At 51.9% G+C, this 22,309-nt stretch overlaps 1 protein-coding gene across 1 annotated transcript in view; it reads left to right on the top strand.

Moving 5' to 3' along the window:
- LOC142896546 (BCL11 transcription factor A-like) overlaps positions 1 to 22,309 on the top strand; it is a 43,436-nt gene that overhangs the window by 18,664 nt on the left and 2,463 nt on the right. The window contains exon 3 of the mRNA XM_076038262.1: positions 18,797 to 22,309. This exon is cut by the window's right edge and continues 2,463 nt beyond it. Coding sequence (XP_075894377.1) covers positions 18,797 to 20,832 — 2,036 coding nt within the window. The 3' untranslated portion in view covers positions 20,833 to 22,309. The remainder of the gene's footprint in view (positions 1 to 18,796) is intronic.

Raw genomic sequence — 22,309 nt, 5'->3', positions numbered from 1 at the left:
TCCTAGAGGGGACCTGCACTGAGGACATTGTTTTACAAACAAGGGCATCTGCTGTTCTGGCATCAGGTGCTTCTTTGGTGCTGAATGGGGTGAATCTTCAAACTGTGACTATAACTGTTCCTTTAGTCAAGCACAATGAACTGTAAGGTGAAAAAAGGAAGGCGTCTCTGACTGCAGTACTGGGTGTTGAAATCGGACCTCAGGGTTCGGCCTCAGTCCTGGTCTGTGTGTGTCGGGGTGGACTGTGACTTGGACTCCGGCCTCGCTGACCCTCCTGACTGTTTTGTCAGCTCTCGCTCCCCCACAGCTGTAGACAGGAAGTCGTTTTCCGTGCTCCTCCTCGCTCATACCTGTCCGACTGGTTCCCTTCTCCTCCTTTCATTAGCAGCCCAGTCCTCTCTCTCTCTCTCTCTCTCTCTCTCCCTCTCTCTCTCTCTCCCTCTCTGTGTCTCTCTCTCTCTCTCCAACAGGTAGTATTTTGTTATCTGACAAGAGCGCAGACTTCCTTATGACTGGCCTTTTACCCCGGCAGTTCAAAGTGCCAAGATAACCGCTCTCTCGTTACACCTTCCACTTCTTGTTCTTTTTTTCCCCCCTCTGTGCTGGAGTCCAGCCCTCGCTGTGCCAGCCAGCCAGCCAGCCAGCGGCCTGGCAGCGGCGTGCGCTCTCCGTGCTGCTCCGTGGCCCCATGCCTCTCTCTCTCTCTCTCTCTCTCTCTCTCTCTCTCTCTCTCTGGGCCCTGCTGCCAACTGACGGAGGCCAGATTGTCTGTAATAGTCCTGCCGCTTCCCTCTCATCATCTGTCAGCACTCTGGATCCAACTGCAGGGTCCAAAGAGGACCAGCACCCTCCAATTACGGAGGTTAATTCGTCCTCTCCCATCTCCTCTGACGACCCCCCCGCCCTCCCCTCGATCCCCAACACACACACACACATACACACACATACACACACATGCACACCTCTTGCCATGTCTTCATTAGCACTCATTTGTGCTTCTGTGTCGCGTCTTATTTCTCCTTTCGTTTTTATTTCATTTCCCTTTTTTTGCAAATGTTGTCTCGGAAAGAAAAGCTTCGTAATGAAACTAACGCATTTTGCATACCGTGGTCGAATCTGAACACTTTCCAGAGAAAAAAATCAGTTGCACAGTCTCGGATGAAGTCACGAGTGACGCGGCAGCTCACAGAAACACCCTCTCTGTGAGTTCCTGCAGACGGATCGAAACAGCAGCTGGCTCAGATTCCAAGCCTGCGACGTCTGAGCCGTCAAAAATAAGGAAATCTGGCCAAACATGACACGAAACTTGCCACCTGTTTGAGGATGTGGCCTGCACTTTACTGTGTCTGTCAGAAACATTCACATTATCACACGGAACTGGTGTGTATAGAGCTACAGCCCGTAGCAAACTAAAATTAAAGGCGCTTATCTGGGGAGGAAAAAAATAATAATTGCAGCAAATTCAACAAGTTCTCCGCGTGCGATTTCTTCGTAATTTTTTCATATGATCGTGCGTCAAGAAAAGGAGCCGTTACAGCGCTAAAATGCGCTAAATTACCACCCTAACACCCCCCGAAAATACACCTTTTAAAAATAACCCATTCTGCCCGAGAAGAGGCTGCAGACACACTGATAATTAAGCAGCGAGGAGAAAAATTCCTGTCGGCCAGAGAAAGGAATTTTTGAAAGCGCTATGATTTTCTGAGTTGGACGAACCACTGTCATTATCCCTCGCGTGCACGGCCACACACACGCGCACACACACACACACACACGTCTTCCACCGCTTCCTAATCTTAAATCCAACCTGAGAGGATGAGCAGCGTGCAAGTCAGACTCCGACTCTGCCTGACGGAGCTGCACGCTTGTTTTCCCTAGCAACCGTGATGGCACAGAGCTGCGCTCAGGTGTTGTCGGAACCGTTGTTACTTCTTGGTTCCTCTTTCTTTTGGCCTTAATTACCTAGAGGTCACAACAAGAGGACTTTTTTTGCATGGCAGATTCATCTTTCGAAGCCCCGGCATCTCAACCTTTGCTCCACTTTGTTTTCACTGCGACATGCAGCACGTGCCTGTGTTTGTGCGACATGTTATTTTGCACCCGTAAACCCAGGAAGGAAGCTGCCCCCTGTAACCGCAGTGTGGGCTGCTGCTGCTGCTCACTGTCACTCACTGGCAGGTTTAGGCTGCTGCAGCTTCAACCAGCGAGTGAAACTTGTTGAAAGAGCCGAACGGCTCCAGGGCCGGCCAAGTCAGCGCTAAGACTCGGGAACAAAAGCACGACAAAGTGAAGAAAAAAAAACACTGTAAAATAGATGTCAAGCAAGGACATTGTGAACAGCAAACAGACAGAATGTCAGGGGACTTTGTGGGCAGGACCCAGATGCAGACAACTGTGGTTGTTGGAAACGGAAAACTATTTATTTCAAATAATAAACAGAAACTCAACTAAAGGGGAAGAAATCAAACAAACTAAATAGGAAACAGATAACTGAAAGCAACAACAGACCTTCACTTGACAGGGACAACTTATATAAGAAGGCACTGAACACAGGTGAGGACAATCAAGGGCAGGACTGACAACGAGGCACAGGTGAAAATCACGAGGGGACAAAAAAGGCGGGAAAACAGAAGCAGGAAGCAAACAGGAGGGCGGGAAAACAGAAACAGGAAATACAAAAAAGTTCCCCTTGTACTTTTTTGTTACAAGGGGTCTTCCCTTGTACAAAAAAGTACAAGGGCAGACAAGGCTTTCAAAATAAAACAGGAAACACTAAAACAGACACGGAAGTCTGGAAAACCGGTTTATGGAAAATATTCAGTGTGATTGAAAGAAAACACCAACACTTGGTTTTTCACGGCACTGGGAGTCTCATCGCTCTTAAAGATTCCGGCATCTTTCCTAAAGATGGTGGAGCAAAGATCGAGCGCCTCTGGAGGAGGTGGATATATTGAGGAGGTCGCTGACGTGCGACATTTGATGGGCTTTCTATGAGTTTGAGGTGGTTGATGCTTGAGAGTCGTTTCAATGGTTCTGCTGAACCCGGCCGTTGCCGCGGAACGAAACCAGCTAATAAGGACGGATGAGTGGAATTTTTTTTGAAAACGGGCAAATTGGAAGATTTGTTGTTGTCGTCTTTCCTTTTGCCTTCGCGGCACGCTGCGCACGTCGCTCTGCCGAGCGTGCCGGGGCCAGTCATAAAAATTAGCATAAGATATAGGCTTTCTCGTACAATTAGTTTTCCATAATAAATCAGTGACAACAGCTGCGTTGTCATCTGTCGTTAAGTGTAGCGGCATACTAAATGAAATTGGGTGGTGTGTGTGTGTGTGTGTGTGTGTGAGGGGGGGGGGGGGGGGCGTTGGAGGGGGTGGGAGGGGTCAGCCGTGGTTAGTTTTGGCCATTAACATAAGCTAATGACTTGGAAGGATGAACAGGAGGCGGAGATAAATAGGGACAGAGAAGAAGAGGAGGAAGAAGAAGACACTGCTAGGTGGCTGTGGACAGCAGCAGTGGCGGTGGCGTCTGGCGCCCCCTCACCCGCACCCTGGACTCGGGGAGCGGGGCAGTTTCCCATGGCCAACGGCGCCGCAGGCCAAAGCCCTCTTTGGTTACAGCGAAGTGCCCCGCCCTCCAGCGGCCCCGCACGGCCGCAGAGAGGGATATTATTAGCGTTGTTTCGCCGGCGATATCCGAGAGCTGCCGGCCTTGTTTGAGTCGGGGCGGGCGGGCGGGCGGACACTTGAGTTTCTGCGGCAGATTAAATGAAATTTTAGCAGGTTTTTTTTTTTCTCTCTCTTTTCTTGGGGCCTGGCCATAAAAAGCGGCACAAAGGAAGCAGCTGCCGCTAATGTAATCTAGAATGGGCCGCTGCAGTGTAAAGCTGTCCACTACCCTTTTGTTTTTTCCCCTCCCTCTCTTCTCTGCAGCTTGTTTTAACCCTCCACTCCCCCCCGACCCCTCCACCCCCTAGTTTTTTTTTTTTTTTTTTTTTAACACCCATTCCTCTTTGGATAATATCCGTGTTCTTTCACCGGCCTTAATTCCTCCTTTCATCAGCCTCTCCCTCTGTGCGCCGCAAAGGTGATGAAACCGGACTAGAGCCATATAGGGACGTGTGCTTTTTTTTTTTAAAGAGCAAACACATCTCCCCATGTCCTTGCATATCTATATCTATATCTATATATCTATGTATAGATATATAGGTATGTATGTATATCTATACCAGCAAGTCAGGGATCAGATAGCTGGTTTGGGTTGTGTCCAAAGTGGTCGGGGTTGATGGATGGTGGTGGTGGGGGGGCGTTGGTGGTGGGGAGGGGGGGGGGTCGTCTGTGTGGTTTCCACCGTATCAGCATGGACATGTATGGAGGGAATATATAGGGTCTTTACAGTTTGACCTTGCGCAAACCCAACAAAGTTCATCTCTCAGAATGGAACACAGGCCGTCCACCGGGGTTGATGCCCCCCCCCCCTCCGACCTCTACCCCCTCCCCCCGACCCCCACCGCCCCCCGACGCGACCCCCCCCCCCCCCGCCGCTCCGAGGTTGTCAGATACTCTCAGAATGACAAGGGCGATTCTTGAGAACCTGAGTTCACGGCGGCCAGCGAGCCAGTGGCGTTACGTCCCGGCCAAGGCTGTCAGCGAGTGAGAGACATGGGACAGAGAGAGAGAGGGAGTGAGAGAGAGAGAGAGAGAGAGAGAGAGAGAGAGAGTGAGAAAGAGAGAGAGTGAGAAAGGCTGCAGCCGGGGGAAGGACATAAAAGAATGAAAGAGACGAGGCGGCAGTTTGTTAATTACAGAACAACACATTAATTTTCCAGCATGTCGCTGAGAATCGGCTGCTGGCTCTCGACAAATGAAGTTTTATTGTCTGTTAGAGAAGCAAGTGGCACAAACATCTGGACCATAAATCTCAGGTGGTGCGTCGAGCGCTGCCAAAGGGGGAGGGGAGGGAGGGAGGGAGTAGATGGTTGAGGGAGACAAGAAAAAAAAAAAAAAAGAACCATCCCCTGATCAGCCATTAATCCAAATTTCCTGTGACGTGCTGGACGCGCTCGGCTAGCCTGTTAGCTTTACCGGCGGCGCAAGAAAAAGTGTTAAATGCAAACGATAATGGACTGAAGTGGAATTTAACACAGCGTGCTCAGCAGAGTTCTCAACCCCCCCCCCCAAAAAAAAAACACCTTTTCCCGTCCCCCTCCTCCCTCCTGGTGAGTGTAAAAGTGTGTGTGCATGAATGTGTGTGGCGTGTGTGTGTGTGTGTGTGTTTGCGTCGTGTCCATATCGACGCAGCGTGTCTGCCTGTCATGGAGCGACTGAGTTCACGGACCTTTTACAGCCGCTATCGACGGCCGGGAGGTGGGCCGAGCGACTGGTCGCCGCAGACGGTCGATCTTAACATGCGTGGTGTGTCCCGTCCTGCAGCTGTCTGCGAATAAATCCTTCTGTCACCACGGGCGCACGGGCTTTCTTCACACACCCCTCTCGTTCAACTCTCCACAAGCAGGTTGGGAACGCTGCTTCTAGCTTTTCTCCCTCCGAGTGAAACCGTGTCAGGAGGAAGGAATTCTTTTTGCTCTCTCTCTTTTCCACCTACGTTAATAGCATAATTGTGGCTGATTCATTGGAGATGATAGCAGCCGACCTTGTTATTCTTTCTTTTGTATGTGATTGTATATATTTACCCTTTCAAAACTGTCCCAACAAAAATGCGTTTTGGGATTATTTACACCTGCCTAGCAAATGGCATTGTGGCGGTCTGAACTAACATTTGCTAACATTAGCCCTAGCGGCTGGTTAACGTTAGACTTGTTAGCTGTGTAAACTTTAGAGACAAAACACCAAGGCGTTCAGGCTGCATGTAGTATTGTGTTAGCATCCCAGCTAACATCACTCTCCAGAGTTGAGCATTGTAGCGTTTGCTTTTTTTTGCTATGAACATACGTTGAACATTTGTGTTTTTTTGCAAAGTGGTATTAAAATAAAAACATAGCAGGAGATGAAGGAAGGAAGCCGGCGAGATGATAAAATGTGTCGCCACTCGGTACCACAGGTATTGCAGCGCATATGGATGCAGCGCTTACTGACTTGAACCTGATGCTCCCTCCCCAGCAGCCCTGTTCCTGTGCTCCACCCTCTCCACCCCCCCACACTCCCTTCCTTCCCCGGGGTTAGGTCGCTATACAACATCCCCCCGTGCTTACCCTTATAAGCACTGTGATCTATAGGAGGCCTGGACTCAGACAGATTTTTGGCATGGCTGTGCAGGTAGCATTCCAGCATGGTTTGAGATCTTAGGGCCTCGGCCTCGTTAAAAGCCTGATTTATGCTCTACAGCTGGGCACAAAGCAACCTACAGGTTGGCTACCTTAATTAATATCGCCGCTGTCGCTGCTGCCTCGGCCCTATATGCATGTTCTCCCTGACACACCTCGGGGGAGAATGAATGGAAAAAGGTTCCACAACGCTGTGTTTTTTTTATTTTTGTTCACCGCAGTGGGGTTTGTCGCGCAGGATGTAAGTGAAAAGAGACGCGGGGAGCTGCCTCAGCCTGGAACTTCAAATGATTCTTACATGTGGCCTGCTGAACGTATCCCTCCCCGGTGCAAATGCAGATTTTCTTCCTCCCCCCCCCCAACGTCTTTGTTGGAGAGACGGAGGAAGACGGCTCCACGTGTGTGTTCACTCCCCCCACCCACCCACCCGTCGCTTGACGTTAAAGCTACGCAGCCACTTTTTTTACCCGGCTTTGTCTTTGCGGGGCTGCGCGGCCGCGGCGGCACGATCAGACCACATGCGTTCAATTAGTCGGCAGGAATGTGCGCGCGGCGGTGCCTCGCTGGATGAGGAATTGTGTGGAGCGTGGCCTGCCGCTGCGGAGCATATGGCTCGTACATCTTGTGGCCTGTTATTGATGGCGAGCGCCGCATGTGTCTATTAAGCGGCTGCCTTCAGTCTAACGTATGTGGTCTTTTCCGCCGTGCGAACGGTATCATCTCGGTCCTTTTGTCTCCGTTGCCGTGTCCCTGGAAAACAGCGCCGTCTCAACCCCCCCCCCCCCCCCCACCCCCCCCATCTACCCCCGCCGCTCATGATTCATGGTCCAACCTCGTCTAACGTGACCGGGACACGAGCAGGTCTTTGGCATGGTTAACTCCGAGGGATGTGCAGGAGGCAGGTAGATATTCCCCATCAGAGGGTGTGTCTTGTCAAGTTAAGGAGATGTTTGACCCGGAATTGAAATTTCAACCCCTTCCCGGTGGCCTTTATGGTTGATCGGAGGCTCAGGTGATGATTTTTTTCTAATCTAAATAACCATTTTGAGAGTGTGTGTGGCAAGCTGGGGTATGTGTGAGCATGTGGCAGCTGTCCTGGAGGCTACAGTGGAAATTCTTTGAAAAAAAAAAATACACAGGACAGATTGCACTGTTGGCTCTTGCGGAGATGATGCACTCCCATTTGGTGCAATGTTAGTTAGAAAATGTCATCACGGCCTGTCGTCGACACAGAGTTCTCGTGCTAGAGTGTAACTGATGGGAACCCACGACTCAGAGGTTCAAATCAAAGACTACAAACGTGGTACCCGTTGCGTCCCTGCTCGGCATCAAGGTAAAGGCTTAAATGCGTGGACAAGATTCCCCAGAATGGGATCAGTAAAGTATAATAAATCTAAAAAGTATTGTGGTGGAAATCCCAAAGTACAGAATTGGCGAGGACAAATTTGTAGGTCACTGGAGACGTCCGACTGCGTGTCTTCCCTCGGCCTGGTGTCCTTCTGCTTCTGCTGTCACAATGTCTTCAAGGGGCTGAACAGGAGGCCATTCTGCAATTTTAATCGGGATTTGGAGATGCAGCCCGGCACTGTTTTTTTTTTCTTCCCTTCTTTTGTGCCCCTTCCTCCCCAACCAAGTCCATCAATTAATCATAAGACAGGAAATGGAAGGGTCAGACGAATTGATGCTGGTTGGGTTGGCAGCGCCGCGTCCCTTTGTGTCGTGTGCCGGACCGGGCTGGTCACGACAACCGAGAAACCCGAAAGGTGCGAAACGCCCAGAAATGTCCAGGGAGGCACCAGAACTTGTGACAGAACCCGCAGCGCCCTCTTTTACATGCCTTCCTTTGAGAAAATGGATTTCTTTTGCCAGGCGCGGCTGACCCTGAGATACTCCTCCGCGTCAAAGAGTCCAGCCATTGACGTCTCTCCTTAAACCGCTCGACCACCGTGCGCACAGTCACACACACAGCAGATGGGACGCGTGTTAAACCCTCATCCTCCACAGCTCGGGGCCACGGGACGCTCCAGCAACACTGGCCCTCTTGTTTTTTAAAAGCGCCACGTCCCCCTTCTTGCTCACAATGCCTCCGGGGGGGTGGGGGGTGGGGGTGGGGACTCATATGCATAACGAGCTGCTCTGCTTGGCCCGAGCTCACATGCCCTGGTCCCTCTCGCACCCCGGGGTGGTAGGAGGACGGGGGCTGAGGAATAACCGCGTGTTTAAAAAAAAAAAAAAAAAGGAAGGAGAAGAAAAATCGTCCCTTGTTCCGTCTGCAGGGTCGAAAGGATCGCAGCTTCTGGGTCAACCGCTACTGCGGGAGCTCGGGAACAAACAACCCGGGCCAGCGGGAGTTGAAAAGTCATCAGGCCACCTTGCAAGAACTCGCTGCCTCGTGGTGCATTAGGACAGAGCTGGAGGGTTGGAGGTGTGGCACTGTGCTGCGGACTGGCGAAGATGAAATTGGCGGTTATCTAGGGTCCTTGACCTCTGACCTCTGGCAACAGTAAGGCATTTTCCTGCACGCTACTGCCGCTCACTGGGTATTATTTCCTCTCTGGGAGCTTCTTCTCCGTTAACCCCAGAGACACTTGTGAGTTGGTGAAACTAGCACTAGATCACAACCTCCAAAATGTCTTTTTCTCCACCAAGTTGCCTTCAGCACCGAGTTGCCGCCGTGCGATTGGCTGGTTTTGCAAGCGCTGTGGATGTTGTACCTGACAAAGTTTGTGTTTTTCGAGTCGGTTCCTCCCACTTCACCGTTGTGTTGTCTTTTTTTGTGCGCCGGTGATCAAAGTGCATCTGCCGACCGCCCAGTCCCACCTCGAGTGTCATTCCACAGAGATTAAGATAATGATGAGTTTCTTTCCATGTTTGGCGCCCCCTCCTCCTCCTCCCACCCCCCACGCCACACCATTCCCCTCTGTTCCATGGCTCTCATTTTCTCTGGAAGTATTATTTACAGGGATAGAGGCACCTCGGGGCAAAGGTAGGAGGAATAAAAAAAAAGAAAGAAAGCAAAAGAAAAAAAGAGCATGGGGCTGATGGATGGTTTTTGAGATATGCCTGGCTCTAAATGAGTAGGTGGAGGAGAGGATGAGAGGTGTACTGTGGCACAGGTGTTTACAGCCGAAAGGTAGCGGCGTCCCAGTGAGCTGAAGAAAAGAAAGATTTAGCAAAAAGCCGTGTGTGTGTGTGTGTGTGAGAGAGAGAGTGTGTGTATATTTGTGTGTGTGTGTGAGAGAGGGAGGGTAGAGTGTTTCAAGGAGGTAAAACAAGAAGGTTGGAAGGGAGAAAAAGTGGTGTGTGTGTGTGTGTGTGTGTGTGTGTGTGTGTGTGTGTGTGTGTGTGTGTGTAGGTGTGCTCTTAAACTGGGAGCCGCCACGGCTTGTCTCAGCGCTGTCATCACATGGTGTTCGGGTAACAGTCTGATGGAAGGAGGAGGAACAAAGGAGCAGAGTGGCTACATGAGAGAACGCAGAGCCAGGAGGAGCCTGGAGAAACCTGCAGCCCGCCTCACTGCTCTCACTCTCTCTCTCTCCCTCCTCTGTGTGCGTGTGTGTGTGTGTGTGTGTGCACTTTCATCACTTTTGAGACCGGCTGGCTGCAGCTCTGCATTTGCAGAGTGCGCGAGGTTCCAACGCACCCCCCCCCCTCACCCCCCACCCCCCCCCACACACACACACTCCCCACTCCCCCCCCCCCCCCCGCTGCTCCTTTTAGCTCAAATATTTCTATTTTTTCCTTCACTCTTATTGTTTTTTTCTGTTTCTTTGAAGAGCTTCTGAACGCAGCGACACATCCGTGGTGTCAAACTCATTTTAAAACGAGGGCCACGTCGGCCGCTTGCATCTTGATACACACGTGTGTATCTTTGAATGAACGTCTCCGTTTTTGTTCATCGCTGTGTCGTGTTGCCAAATTTGTTTTTGCATGGATGTGAAGATACAAGAAGGCTCATTAGTTCTGCGTTGTCATGACATTCGTCCTGAGAAACCCACATCACTGCGTCATCAACAAACTTTTCATTCCATTAACCTCATTTTCATGCAATTTTTCTCCCCTCTGCATCAACTTTTCCTCTTCCCGGACATTGTTGGACCGTTTCTTGCTGTTTCTCACCTCCCTTTGTTGGACTCTCGGGAAGCAGCAGCAGCTTCTTCCGTCTGGACTCTTTTTTTCTTCTTCTTGTTTTCTTGATGTGGCGGAAGTTTCCGCCCGCGTCTGCCGAATTACTTTCTATTTGCTGCGAGTGTAACAATAAATCCTGGCCCTGCGATTTCTTTTCTCCCCGCTTGTGAAAGCAGAGTCGTGACAGACGATGTAAAGGATGATGTATGCCGCCTCTTTGTGGCGCCGACTCTTCCAAAACATGGGCTCGCTTTAATTCCGACACACCGTTGGTCTGCAGAAGCGCTCCCTTCACTTCACCACCCCCCACCCGACCACCCGGCCACCAACCCGGGTCTTCATCCTTCTCGCTGATGTGCTGTTTTGTCCCCCCCCCCAAAGAGGCAGAGGAGGAGCGGGGAGGGCTACGGAGGGAGGCGAGGTCAGGCGCGGGGCCCTTCTATGCTCCGGTGAAGCCGACTGGCGTCCTGACAAATGGTATGCAGGCTCATAACGCGCTCCACTCGTCCAATCGCCGGAGACGAAACAGTTTTGACAGTGTCGAATGCCCTGCCCCGGGGGCCTTATCATCCTCCGCCGCCGCCACCGCTCGCCTGCATCACCCCGCCTCCCCCCCTCCCTCCCCCCCTGCCTCCTGCCGCTCCTCTCCTGATGCTATCTATCTGGAGATTTATGCAGAAATGTGCAGCAGCCAGTCGACCTCCTAGGGCCCCCCTCCACCCTCACCACCACCACCACCACCACCCCCCTCCATCCTTTTTCTGCAGGGACGCCAGCTTGTCATAAGCTGAGCTTTGCAAAGATAGTGAAGCTCAGGCTGCTGCCGGCCTCGCGTCTTAGGGAGTCTTCTCCTTTTTCCTCTCTGTCTCTCTCTGATTTTTTTTTTTTTTAGGTCCGTGCGCTTCAAACGGGGATGATGCTTGTAAGGAGAGACATCTTTGAATGTTTTTCAGAGACAGACAGAGCTAATATGTTGACGCCGTTGAATCGGGTTCTGTTCTCTTCTTCTCCATCGTCTTCTTCACTTCACTCGGCTCCCGTCTCCTGCGGCGGCGCTTTATTGAGACATATCTGTTCCTCTGACAGAACAATTGTCACCCCACCCCTCACCCTCCGCCTTTCCCCCTTTGAGGCGTCAGAGAGACTCCTCAAACCGCCGCAGTCCAAAAATACCTCCCGCTTGATTGAGTCTCCGTACGTACCTGGATCTGTGTGTCCAAACGGACGCCTTGTCCGCCTGCTTTGATTTCAGCCGCTCCGCTCTCAGCGAGCGGCGGCTTTTTGTGGACGCCGTTCCTTTTATCATTATTATTATTTTTTTTTCATACGCCGGGAAGTGGATCCCAACTCGATAGATAATCTCGGAGGACAGACAGGCATAAGCGATGGTCCATTTAATTAGACTGGTTAAGCTTTAGAGGCCCAGAGGTCTTTTCACTGTACCATTAGAGGCGCGATGAGAAACAACAGCGCGCGGCCTCCCACCGACGGCGGCCGATGAGAGAGAGAGAGAGAGAGAGAGAGAGAGAGAGAGAGAGAGGAGCAGCGGAAAGGCCGAGCATTGAACTGTCTGAGCTGGGAGGATGGATGGATGGAGGGATGGAAGGATGGATGGATGGATGGATGGATGGATGGATGGAGGGATGGAGGGATGGAAGGATGGATGGATGGATGGATGGATGGATGGAGGGATGGATGGATGGATGGAAGGATGGATGGATGGATGGATGGATGGATGGAGGGCTGGTAAATAGTGGAGAAAGACGCTAATCATAAAAATGAACCTGGATGCTAGCATCCCACACTTCCACCCACCCACCCACTCACTCACTCACTCACTCACTCACTCACTCACCCACTCACTCACTCACTCACTCACTCACTCACTCACTTTTCCTCCGTGTCTTTGCTACCTGCTTCCACCGGCCCTCTGCGTCGCGCCGCCATCTGTCCGCCATGACTCCTGGCGATGACTCCTGGCGAGGCCTCGACTCCGCCCCCGCAGGTGAAGGGGAGCAGGCAGCAGGTGTGAAAGACAGATCGGAGACACAAAGTCGAAGCCCGGCGGATGACTCGGACATTAAGAAGAGAACGAGTCTCTCAGCCAACAACCAAACCATGAATCCCTCCTTTGAGCTCGACTCCATTGACGGAAGAAAAAGTTTTTCCAAGTGAACCACGCTGCGGCTCGAGTCCCCGGCTGCCTTCTTCTCTGTTTACTAAAGCGTATTTCCTGCATCCGGCTTTGTCCCAGGAACAAGTGTTGGTCAAACAGGCCTTTTGTCTGCGGCCAGTGGCTCAGCGGCCCACAACAAGTCTGGGCCCGGGACAAAGGAGCGAGTGTTTGAGCCTCTGTGTGTGTGTGTGTGTGTGTGTGTGTGTGTGTGTGTGTGTGTGTGCGCCAGACAAACAGCGAGATAGAGCAGGAAGGGGGGGTGGGGTGAGGGAGTGGGGGTCAAGGCTAGACAGCTGCACCATCAGGTACATTTTTTTAAGCAGCCCGGGCTGGTGCTGATCTCTTGGCTGGCGGGAGGAGGAAGAGGAGGAAGAGGAGGAAGAGGAGGAGGTAGCGGAGCCAACTGGACCTGTCCTCTCCTCCTTCACCCTCAAACTCCCGTCCAATCCTCGACCCTCTCCCCTCCCCCATGACACAAACAGTCGTAATCACATTATCGGTCAGTTACGGCTGCGGCGCTCTGTATCGACGACCCTTTGCACTCACTGCAGGCACTCGCTCCAACACCTATAAACACTTATGAATATTGGCAAAGACCCCCCCGTCCCACTCCGTCCCGCTATTAGCATAATCACTTTTCAGGTTTGGGTTGGGAGCCGCTTCCTCCTGCGGCGCCGGCCGGCCGATCGCTCCGGGGCGACCAGACGACGACCGTCCATGTCTTGGACGCGGCGGCGGCGGCGGCGGAGGACCTCTCCTCTCGGAGGAAAGACATGCACAGGCTAATCCTGTTAGCTCCTTCCTCCATTAGCTAAATGACCAATATCAGTGAGAGCTGCCTGTCACGCCGGGTGGCGGCGGGCCGTCGGAGCCCACACGGGTTTTCGGACTTGGTCAAGGACGACGCGAAAAAAAAAGAAAGAAAAAGAAATCCGAGGTCGAGCCAAGTCTGCAAACAGCAAAGTTTGAAGGTTCGTCAGAAGGACTTTGGGTTGGCGGAGTGAAGGAGTGAAGGAGGGAGAAGACCTTGTTCCTTTAGGTGCTTAACGCGTCATTAACCTGGAAACTGCTGGGGGGGGGGGGGTCACACTGTGTCTGTCGTTGTGTTTGTTTGTGTTTGTGCGGCTGTGTTTAGGCTGATTGGATGATGAAGAGGAGGGTGCTGTTGGGGGAGGAAGAGGGGTGGCTTGGTCAGTAACAGTGGAGCAGTCTGCAGCCACTGTCTGGTCTGAGGACGGCGGCGGCGCTCGATTGTATCTGCTGTTGTCTTCGGCCAGCGACCCCCCCCCCCCCCCCCGCCCCCTCTTCACCTCCCCCTCTCGTGACCTTGCGTCCGCGGCCTTGTGCTTCTTGTTGGATCATGTTCGCTGCCTCACAGGACTCCTCTGTGTCCACGAGATGCCTCAGTAGCCCCCACCCACAACCCCTCCCCTCTTTGTGATCTCGAAGGGGTTTTTTTGCGCCTCCGGCGCTTCACTCGTAGTCACTTTCTGTAAGAAGAATAAAGGATGTTGCATTGGAAAAACATATAAAAAAAACAGTCAAATTTTGCCAAAACTTCCTCTAAATTTCCCGTGGCCGCTGAGCTGAATCGAGTTACTGTGACTGCTGACAGTCACTCCTGAACTCCTGTCTATTCCTCCGTTGGATTCGTTCAACTCTGTTTCGCCGAATTAGCCGAATTAGAGGAAAGTTTAAAGCACAGTTAAAAGTTTTGACAGGTTGATGATACACTAAGGTGTATTTTAATGAACTGGGCCACGTAACGTCAGAGTCATTTGCACACACCATGAGTTAGCAACATGCTAATATCACAGGGCAGTTAAACGGGTGGTTTAAAGTGTTGCTACTTATTCGAGGGGGCTGCTTTTTGCATTTGTTGTGTTTCTGCTGTTTGAGCTGAAGGAGAAGCCACCTCACCGGCTGTCTGTGCAGTCAGACTCCCAGCTTGTCTCGTCTGGTGCAGGCTGGTGTGAAGAAATGAAAGGACTTTTTTTCCTTTTTGGAAGATGCGGAATGGTTTGGAAAACCTCTTTCTATTGAAACAAATTTTTGTAAGTGGGTCGGGTTGCGCTGTAACGCGGCTACGTTGGCTTTTTTTTTCGTGCAGTCGGCGTTCCGACAGGCTGCTCTCCACCACTGCGGGATTGTGTTTTTAGCGTTGCGGCCGTTGATTCTTGAATGTAAAGCAGGAAAAAAGCCCAGGACGAGTTTCCCAACAGGGACAATAAAGTGTGTCAATGGTAGCCGTATCTTATCTCAGGTGGTTCCACCGCACGCCGTTCCAGACACTGCGCTGCGCCGCATCCCATAGTGTTGCATTGTGTCACATCCAGCAAACACAATTTGAAGTTTTGCTGCCGCGTCCGTCAACTTTTTCCAAAGCGAATCTTCAAAATGCAAAAAACAAACAGACCAAACCAAAGAGAGAACCAACCGCTCCTTGTGTCTCTGCTGCCTCTTTATACCTCCTTTTTTTTTTTTTTGTTATATTCCAGTTTTTATGATCCTCACCCTTTCACTCCCCCGCCACCTCCCCCACCCCTTTATGCGTGCTCTCTGTCCTCTCTGTTCTCTGTCAGCCGCTCTCTCCCGGCTAAAGGGCTGTCAGTGCGGTTTCTCCTCTCTGCTGATCCTATTTCAAAGGGGACCTGGCGATCCAGCATTAGCCCCAGCTCGGCTCGGCTCGGCTCGGCTCGGCTCTGCTCTCCAGCCCCAACTCTCCACAGACAGAGAGTTAATGGAAGCGGAGGAAGCCGTCGGAGAGGAGGAGGAGGAGGAGGGAGTTGTGTGTGTGTGTGTGTGTGTGTGTTTGGGGGGGTGTGGGGGGGGGGGGGTGGTTGTCTTTATTCCATTAGAGGACGTGCTGCTTCATGAGATGATCTGTCCTCCTCCTGTCTCCCACACTTCTCGCTGCAACACAAAGCAACGGAGGAAACAAAAAAGACAAAAACAACAGCAAAAAAAAAAAAATGAAGACTCGACTTGAAGGCCGTCAAGCGACACGTCAGAATGTTGTTTTTCTTCTCGCGCTTCTTCTTTCTTCGTCCTTTCTGAGCAACTGTCCCTTTGGCGGGAGGGGGACGGTGGGGTTGGGGGGGGGCTGCGGGGAACAATAGAAAAATATTCAGATATCTCCTTCTTTCTTTGCTTTTTGAGTCTGGATTCTGTCTTTTATTTGTCGCCCGTCAAAGGCGTCGGCCGCCTGGACAGCAGTGACAATCACCGCTCCGACGCGTCGCGTCCGCAAGCCGACGAGCTCTTCGTGATTTCACGGCGCCGACGGAAGAACTGACTATCGCGCCTTTGAAGTGCTGCGACGTTTATGTTGTGTGTGTGTGTTTTTTTTTTTGTTCTTTTTCGTTTTTTTATGGTCCCTCTCCTCCTCCTGCGCCGCCCTTCAGGAGCGCGGCGGCTTGTCATCAGGAATGTCCCCTTCACGCCACACTTCTTCTTCTCCTTCTTCTTCCTCTTCCTCTTCTTCCTCCTGTTCCTCTCTCTCTCTGCCATCGCCAGTGTTCACTCTTTTTTTCCCCCCATCTTTTCCTCCGCTGGACACGAGCGTGTCTCGGAGGAGAAGGCGACATTATGGACCCCACCAGCCCTCCCCCATTCCTCCCCCACGCCTCCCCCCTGCCCTTCACAATAACAGGAAGGGGGGGGGGGAATCATCTATTTTCCTTCTTTTTAGTCTCCCTGTGTGTGTGTGTGTGTGTGTGTGCGTGCGTGCGTGCCTACACGCGTGCGTGTGCATGTACTCTGGCCGCGCTCACATATTCCGGCATATGGGCTGCAAATCAAAGGCAAAGTGAACAGGAGAGGCCGGGTTATTGCAACCGCTTTACGAGTGATATTGGGGGGCGAGGGGTGTAGGTGGGGGTGGGCGGGGTCTAGTTAAGCCGTAAAAACGTGCACATAATCAGGAGTGGGACGCACGTATAGCCAAAGCCGATGTAATGGGGCACGTTTTATTTGTGCCTATGAGAGAAGCAGCAGCAAAAAAAACAAAAAAGCCAAAGCGTGTGTACGGGCAAATGGCTTTTTTATGATGGAAAAATTCCATAGTGGGTCAAAGCCCCTCGCAGGTGGCAGCAATTAACTGTAATTTTTGCAGATTGTAATGATCCATAATTTACCAGTATAACCCCCCCCCCCCCCCCCAAATCCCCCCCACCCCCCAAGTCCTTTCAGTCAGGAGAGACTTTTTCTTTTCTTTTTTCTTTTTTTTAAATTTTGAATTGGTTTTAAAGGCCGGCTCTGGTCTCTGAGCGAGATTCTTATGTGGGGGGGGGGGGGAAACAGAGAGATCGGCTCCGTCTCAGCAGCTCATCCGCAGCAGCAGCAGCAGCAGCAGCAGCCGCCTTTTCTCTCCTCACCACCTTCACCCCTTTGTCTCCCCCCCCCGCCCCCCTCCTCGCCGCCACGGCAGCTTTAAACATGCAAGACTGTCCATCCACCATCTTAGGGATCGCAGTCCCACACACACACACACACTCAGACAGACACACACACGCAGTCTATCTCCTCCTCGTTCCTTTCTTTTCTCTGCGTAAACCCGTGGTTTTGGTTTCAGTGTCTGTAAATGACTTTACCAAAAAAAGAAAAAAAGAAAGAAAGAAAGAAAATGCCCTCGAGTGGGAAAAAAAATTTAAAAAAGAAAAGAAAAACGGCGAAAAGATGAAAGAGGGAGCACATTTGCAAGAGGTGGATGCTTCTTATTTTGCATATCTCTCACTTCTGCTTCGCCTTCTTCTCCTTTTCTATCCACCTGAGAGGATTTAAATAAATCCATAAAGCATGAAATATCAGAAATAGAAAAGTAATGCATGAAATGCATTTTCATAGGAGGCTCCCCTCCCACACATAAACACACACGGGCATCCAAAACCACCGTTTTCCCATCGTTTCCCCCTCCCTCTGGTGAACGTGGAGTTTATTATTTATTTATTTCTGCGATGCAAAATGCCGCTACAATTTATTAACATGTGACCTCTTGTTTGTATCCTCCATTAATATGCAGCATCGGCTACGCGTCCCACTTTAGCCCAGCTAATTCTGTAAACACAGCGTTGGAGGTGAGATGAGTGTGTTTGACGAGATTAGCCGCGCATTGTCGGGCAAATCTCCGCTCGGCGCTCGCAAGCGGTGCTGAAAGTCAATTATTGTTTGAAATATTCCTGCGCCGTCGCCGCGGCGCTTGGCTGTGTAATTTGTGTGTTTGCTGCCTGGGTTATCGCTCATTATCATTTTATGTATTCTTTTGTCAAACGTACACCCACTGGAAGTGAGCACCAAAAAAAAAAAAAAAAAAAAAAAAAAAGAGGAACAAGTCGAAAGAGGGAGAGAGGGAGTACTACAAAATGCATATTTAATCTTTCACGTATAGTAAAGTTCAAAAGCTCACATTCTTATTCTTGTTTTGAAATTCAGAGTGTGTGGTCTTTAAGTATGCAGGCACGCCTGATGAAAAAAAAAACCCCATCAAATGTGAAAGATTGAAATCCTGAACTTTTGTCTAATCTGTCGTTTGTGTAGGAGGTGCATATTTACAAAGAGCAGCTGGAATATGCAAAACTCCACGTATGCATTTTTTCCAAGTCGAGTGCATGACACTGATTTTGGATTTTGGCACATATACGTGAATGCAGAGCACTGTTCCTGATTTGAAAAGCTGAATGAATGAATGAATGAATGAATGCAAACTACTCTGTGCAATTTAATCCAAATACAATGTCAAACTTTTCGGATATTTTCTTTTGACCATAAATGATGTTTCAGAGGCTTTAGAATCCACACCAAGTAACACGCTGCCCTGCTATTGTTGCTTCAGTACCTCACTCTGCGCACTTGAGCCTTCCTACAGTTTTATTTATATATTTTACATATTAGTCTGGGGATCATACCCTGTATTTTTCTAAACGATGGTTAAGCTGGCTACTTCCTGAATGTTCATGTTAGCTAATACAAGCTAATACATGTAGCTTAATTGTTAACTAATACATGTAGCTTAATTGTTAACTAATACATGTAGCTTAATTGTTAGCTAGTACATGTAGCTTAATTGTTAGCTAGTACATGTAGCTTAATTGTTAGCTAGTACATGTAGCTTAATTGCAATGGTTTTCCCCTGGTTCTGAGTTAGGCTTGCCTAGTTTTGTCTCCATCATTCTGACACTCACTTCCCTCTCCCCCCTCTGTGTCCCCTCCTCCAGATAAAGACGAGCCCAGCAGCTACACCTGCACCACCTGCAAGCAGCCCTTCACCAGTGCCTGGTTCCTGCTCCAGCATGCCCAGAACACGCACGGCCTCCGCATCTACCTGGAGAGCGAGCCGGGCAGCCCTCTCACGCCCCGGGTGGCCGCCGCCCCGGGTCTGGGTGGCGACTGCGCCTCCTCGCAGCCGCCGCTGCACGCCGTCCACCTGGCCGACGGCAGCCCCTACAACCTGCTGCGGATGCCCGGATCGGGCTCGGCCCGCGAGTCGGCGTCCACGCCGCGGGAGGGCCGCTACCCGCAGACCACGCCGCCGCTCTTCAGCCCGCCGCCGCGCCACCACCTCAGCCCCGACGACCTGGCGCTGGCCACCCACCACCCCAGCGCCTTCGACCGGGTCATGAGGTTCAACTCGGTGCCGCTGGAGGCGCCGCCCAGCAGCATGGACTTCTCCCGCCGGCTGCGCGAGCTGGCGGGCAACGCCGGCGGGGGGTCGCCCCCGCTGTCGCCCAACCGGCCCAACCCTATGCAAAGGCTGCTGCAGCCCTTCCAGCCGGGGCCCCGCCCCCCCTTCTCGGCCACGCCGCCGCTCTCCGCCTCACGCTCGCCTTCGGGCTCCCGCTCCACGCCGTCGGGCCACGCCGCCCAGCCGGCCACGCCCCTCAAGGCCAAGTCGTGCGAGTTCTGCGGCAAGACCTTCAAGTTCCAGAGCAACCTGATCGTCCACCGGCGGAGCCACACGGGCGAGAAGCCCTTCAAGTGCCACCTGTGCAACCACGCCTGCACGCAGGCCAGCAAGCTCAAGCGCCACATGAAGACGCACTGCCAGAGCAAGTCGCTGGCGCCCGGCGCCAAATCCGACGACGGCCTCTCCGCCGCCAGTTCGCCCGAGCCGGGCACCAGCGACCCGGCGGGCAGCGCCACCGACGCCCTCAAGTCGGTGGTGGCAAAGTTCAAGAGCGAGAACAACGGCCTGGTGACGGAGAACGGCGGTGAGGAGGAGGAGGAGGAGGAAGAGGAAGAGGAGGAGGAAGAAGAAGAGGAAGAGGAGGAGGAGGAAGAGGAGGAAGAAGAGGAGGAGGAGGAAGAGGAGGAGGAGGAAGGGAAGCCCGACGTGGAGGACGGCAAGGGCGACTATCGCTTCAGCCTGCGTCTGGAAGGCGCCCGCCACCACCAGAACAGCGACGCCCTGCACCCGCATCACCGCCACCGCCACCGTCACCGCCGCGACTCGGCCCGCGAGCCCGGAGACGAGGACTCGGCGGCCGAGTCGGACCACCGGGGGGCAGCCGACGGCGCCGCCGCCACCGTCCTCAACGGCCTGGGCCCGCTGAGCGCCGACAGCCTCTCCCGCAAGCTGCGGGGCGGCCGGGCAAGTCCGGGCTGCCTCAGCCCGCTGGCCAAGCGCATCAAGGTGGAGAAGGACCTGGAGCCGGCGGCGGCGGCCGCCATCCCCAGCGCCGACAACGTCTACTCGCAGTGGCTCGCCGGCTACGCTGCCTCGCGCCAGCTGAAGGAGCCCTTCCTCAGCCTGGCGGGCGGCGGCGGCGACTCGCGCCAGTCGCCCTTCGCCTCCTCGTCCGAGCACTCGTCGGAGAACGGCAGCCTGCGCTTCTCCACGCCGCCGGGCGAGCTGGACGGCGAGCGGGTCGGCGGCAGCGGCGCCGCCTCGGGCCGCAGCGGCGCCAGCACGCCGCACGGCGGCAGCAACAACGGGCGCCCGGGCTCCAAGGACAGCGGGCGGCGCAGCGACACGTGCGAGTTCTGCGGCAAAGTCTTCAAGAACTGCAGCAACCTGACGGTGCACCGGCGCAGCCACACCGGCGAGCGGCCGTACAAGTGCGAGCTGTGCAGCTACGCCTGCGCGCAGAGCTCCAAGCTGACGCGCCACATGAAGACGCACGGCCAGATGGGCAAGGACGTGTACAAGTGCGAGATCTGCCACATGCCCTTCAGCGTGTACAGCACGCTGGAGAAGCACATGAAGAAGTGGCACAGCGAGCGGCCGCTGCCCGGCGACATCAAGGCCGAGTAGACGGGTCTGGGTTCTGGGGTGTGGGTGGGAGGGCTCGTTGGGGAGCTCCGTCGCTCGCCCCCTTTCTTTCTCTCTCTGTCCATCAGCAGCAGCAAACCCCGCCCATTCCCCCCCTCCCTCTTTTTACCCTGCTCCCCGATAACAAAGGGGGGGGAGGGACAACAGGGTTCGGCCCCCTCGTCATCATCATCAACCCCCCCCCCCAGGCCCCGACTGGAACAAAAAAAAAGAAAAAACAGACACGGAACAAGCAGAATGCATGATGATGATGACGATGATGACGATGACGATGATGATGCTTCTTCATCGGGGGGGCGGGGTCGGTGGTGGAGGTCAGGCGATACTATTGCATCGGAAACTTTTTTTGAGCCTTTCTATTGTGCAATAATGAACAAGTGTTTTGTATTTTTTTGGTAACTGGACAGCATGTTCGGTGTGTTTTGGCTACTTAGAGAGAGATCCAAGCAAAAAAGAAAAAAGAAAAGAAAAAAAAATTGTCCAATGGCTGGTCGGTTGGGGTTGTACATGTGTTGCTGTTGATTCCTCTACTTTTATTTTATTTTTTTTGGATTTTGTCAATATTTGGGGGGGAGACACACACACAAAATGATAATGATGATAATAATAGCTATGATGATGATGATAATAATAATCGTCCGTGATGGGAACCCATGCTGCATACAGTTCATACTGTTTTTTACATATCATGTACAGTTTTCCGTTTTTGTGTCATATGATCAACACACCAAGACAAGCAGGGTCACACTTAAAACTGATCTTTGTGAAAGACGTTTTTTCCATGCAACTTTGAGATGTGTATATATATATATTTGTGTGTGTATGTATAAATATATATATATATACATATATATATAGAATTTGGGATGCCTGTTTAACGCTAGGCACTTGCGCCATTAAAATATTTCCTTGACGAGCAGCGACGAAATTAAGGTGTAAAGAAAAAAGACGACAACAACGAGTGCCTTGGGAACTTTACCTGCATTAGTTAATAATCCTCCTTTGTTCTTGGTTGTTTTTTTTGCTATAAGCTCGGAGATTTCCGCTAAAGAAGATTACAGGACATGTTTTGTGCACATATGGAATGATCAGGTCCTTGCATCAAGCACCTGTTGGGTTTTTTTTTCTTTTTTTGTTTTTTTTCTTGGCCCCTCTGTTGTTTTGTGACTTAGCAGAGCGTAAGGAACCAGCTGACACAAGAACGAAAAGAAAAGTAAGAAACAAGGTTATGTGTATCTCTGGTAAATCATTTATCTTTGCCTGACTCCTTTATATTGTTATTCTCCGGATTGTGATTCTGTTTACTGGCATGTTACATGCTGAAAGAACAAAAAAAAAAAAAAAAAAAAACACAAGTAGGAGTTTTGGTGACTTAGGGGTTTTTTTTTTGTTTCGTTTGAGTTGATGTTCTCCGGTTCTGCGTGTCAACGAGGCCGAGAGGCCTTTGACTTTTTTTTCA

The sequence above is a fragment of the Nelusetta ayraudi genome, unplaced genomic scaffold (genome assembly GCF_046127955.1).
Source record: "Nelusetta ayraudi isolate G7.1 ecotype Tasmania unplaced genomic scaffold, CSIRO-AGI_Nayr_v1 ptg000004l, whole genome shotgun sequence".
Lineage (NCBI taxonomy): Eukaryota > Metazoa > Chordata > Actinopteri > Tetraodontiformes > Monacanthidae > Nelusetta > Nelusetta ayraudi.
This window is presented reverse-complemented; position numbering and strand designations above follow the sequence as displayed.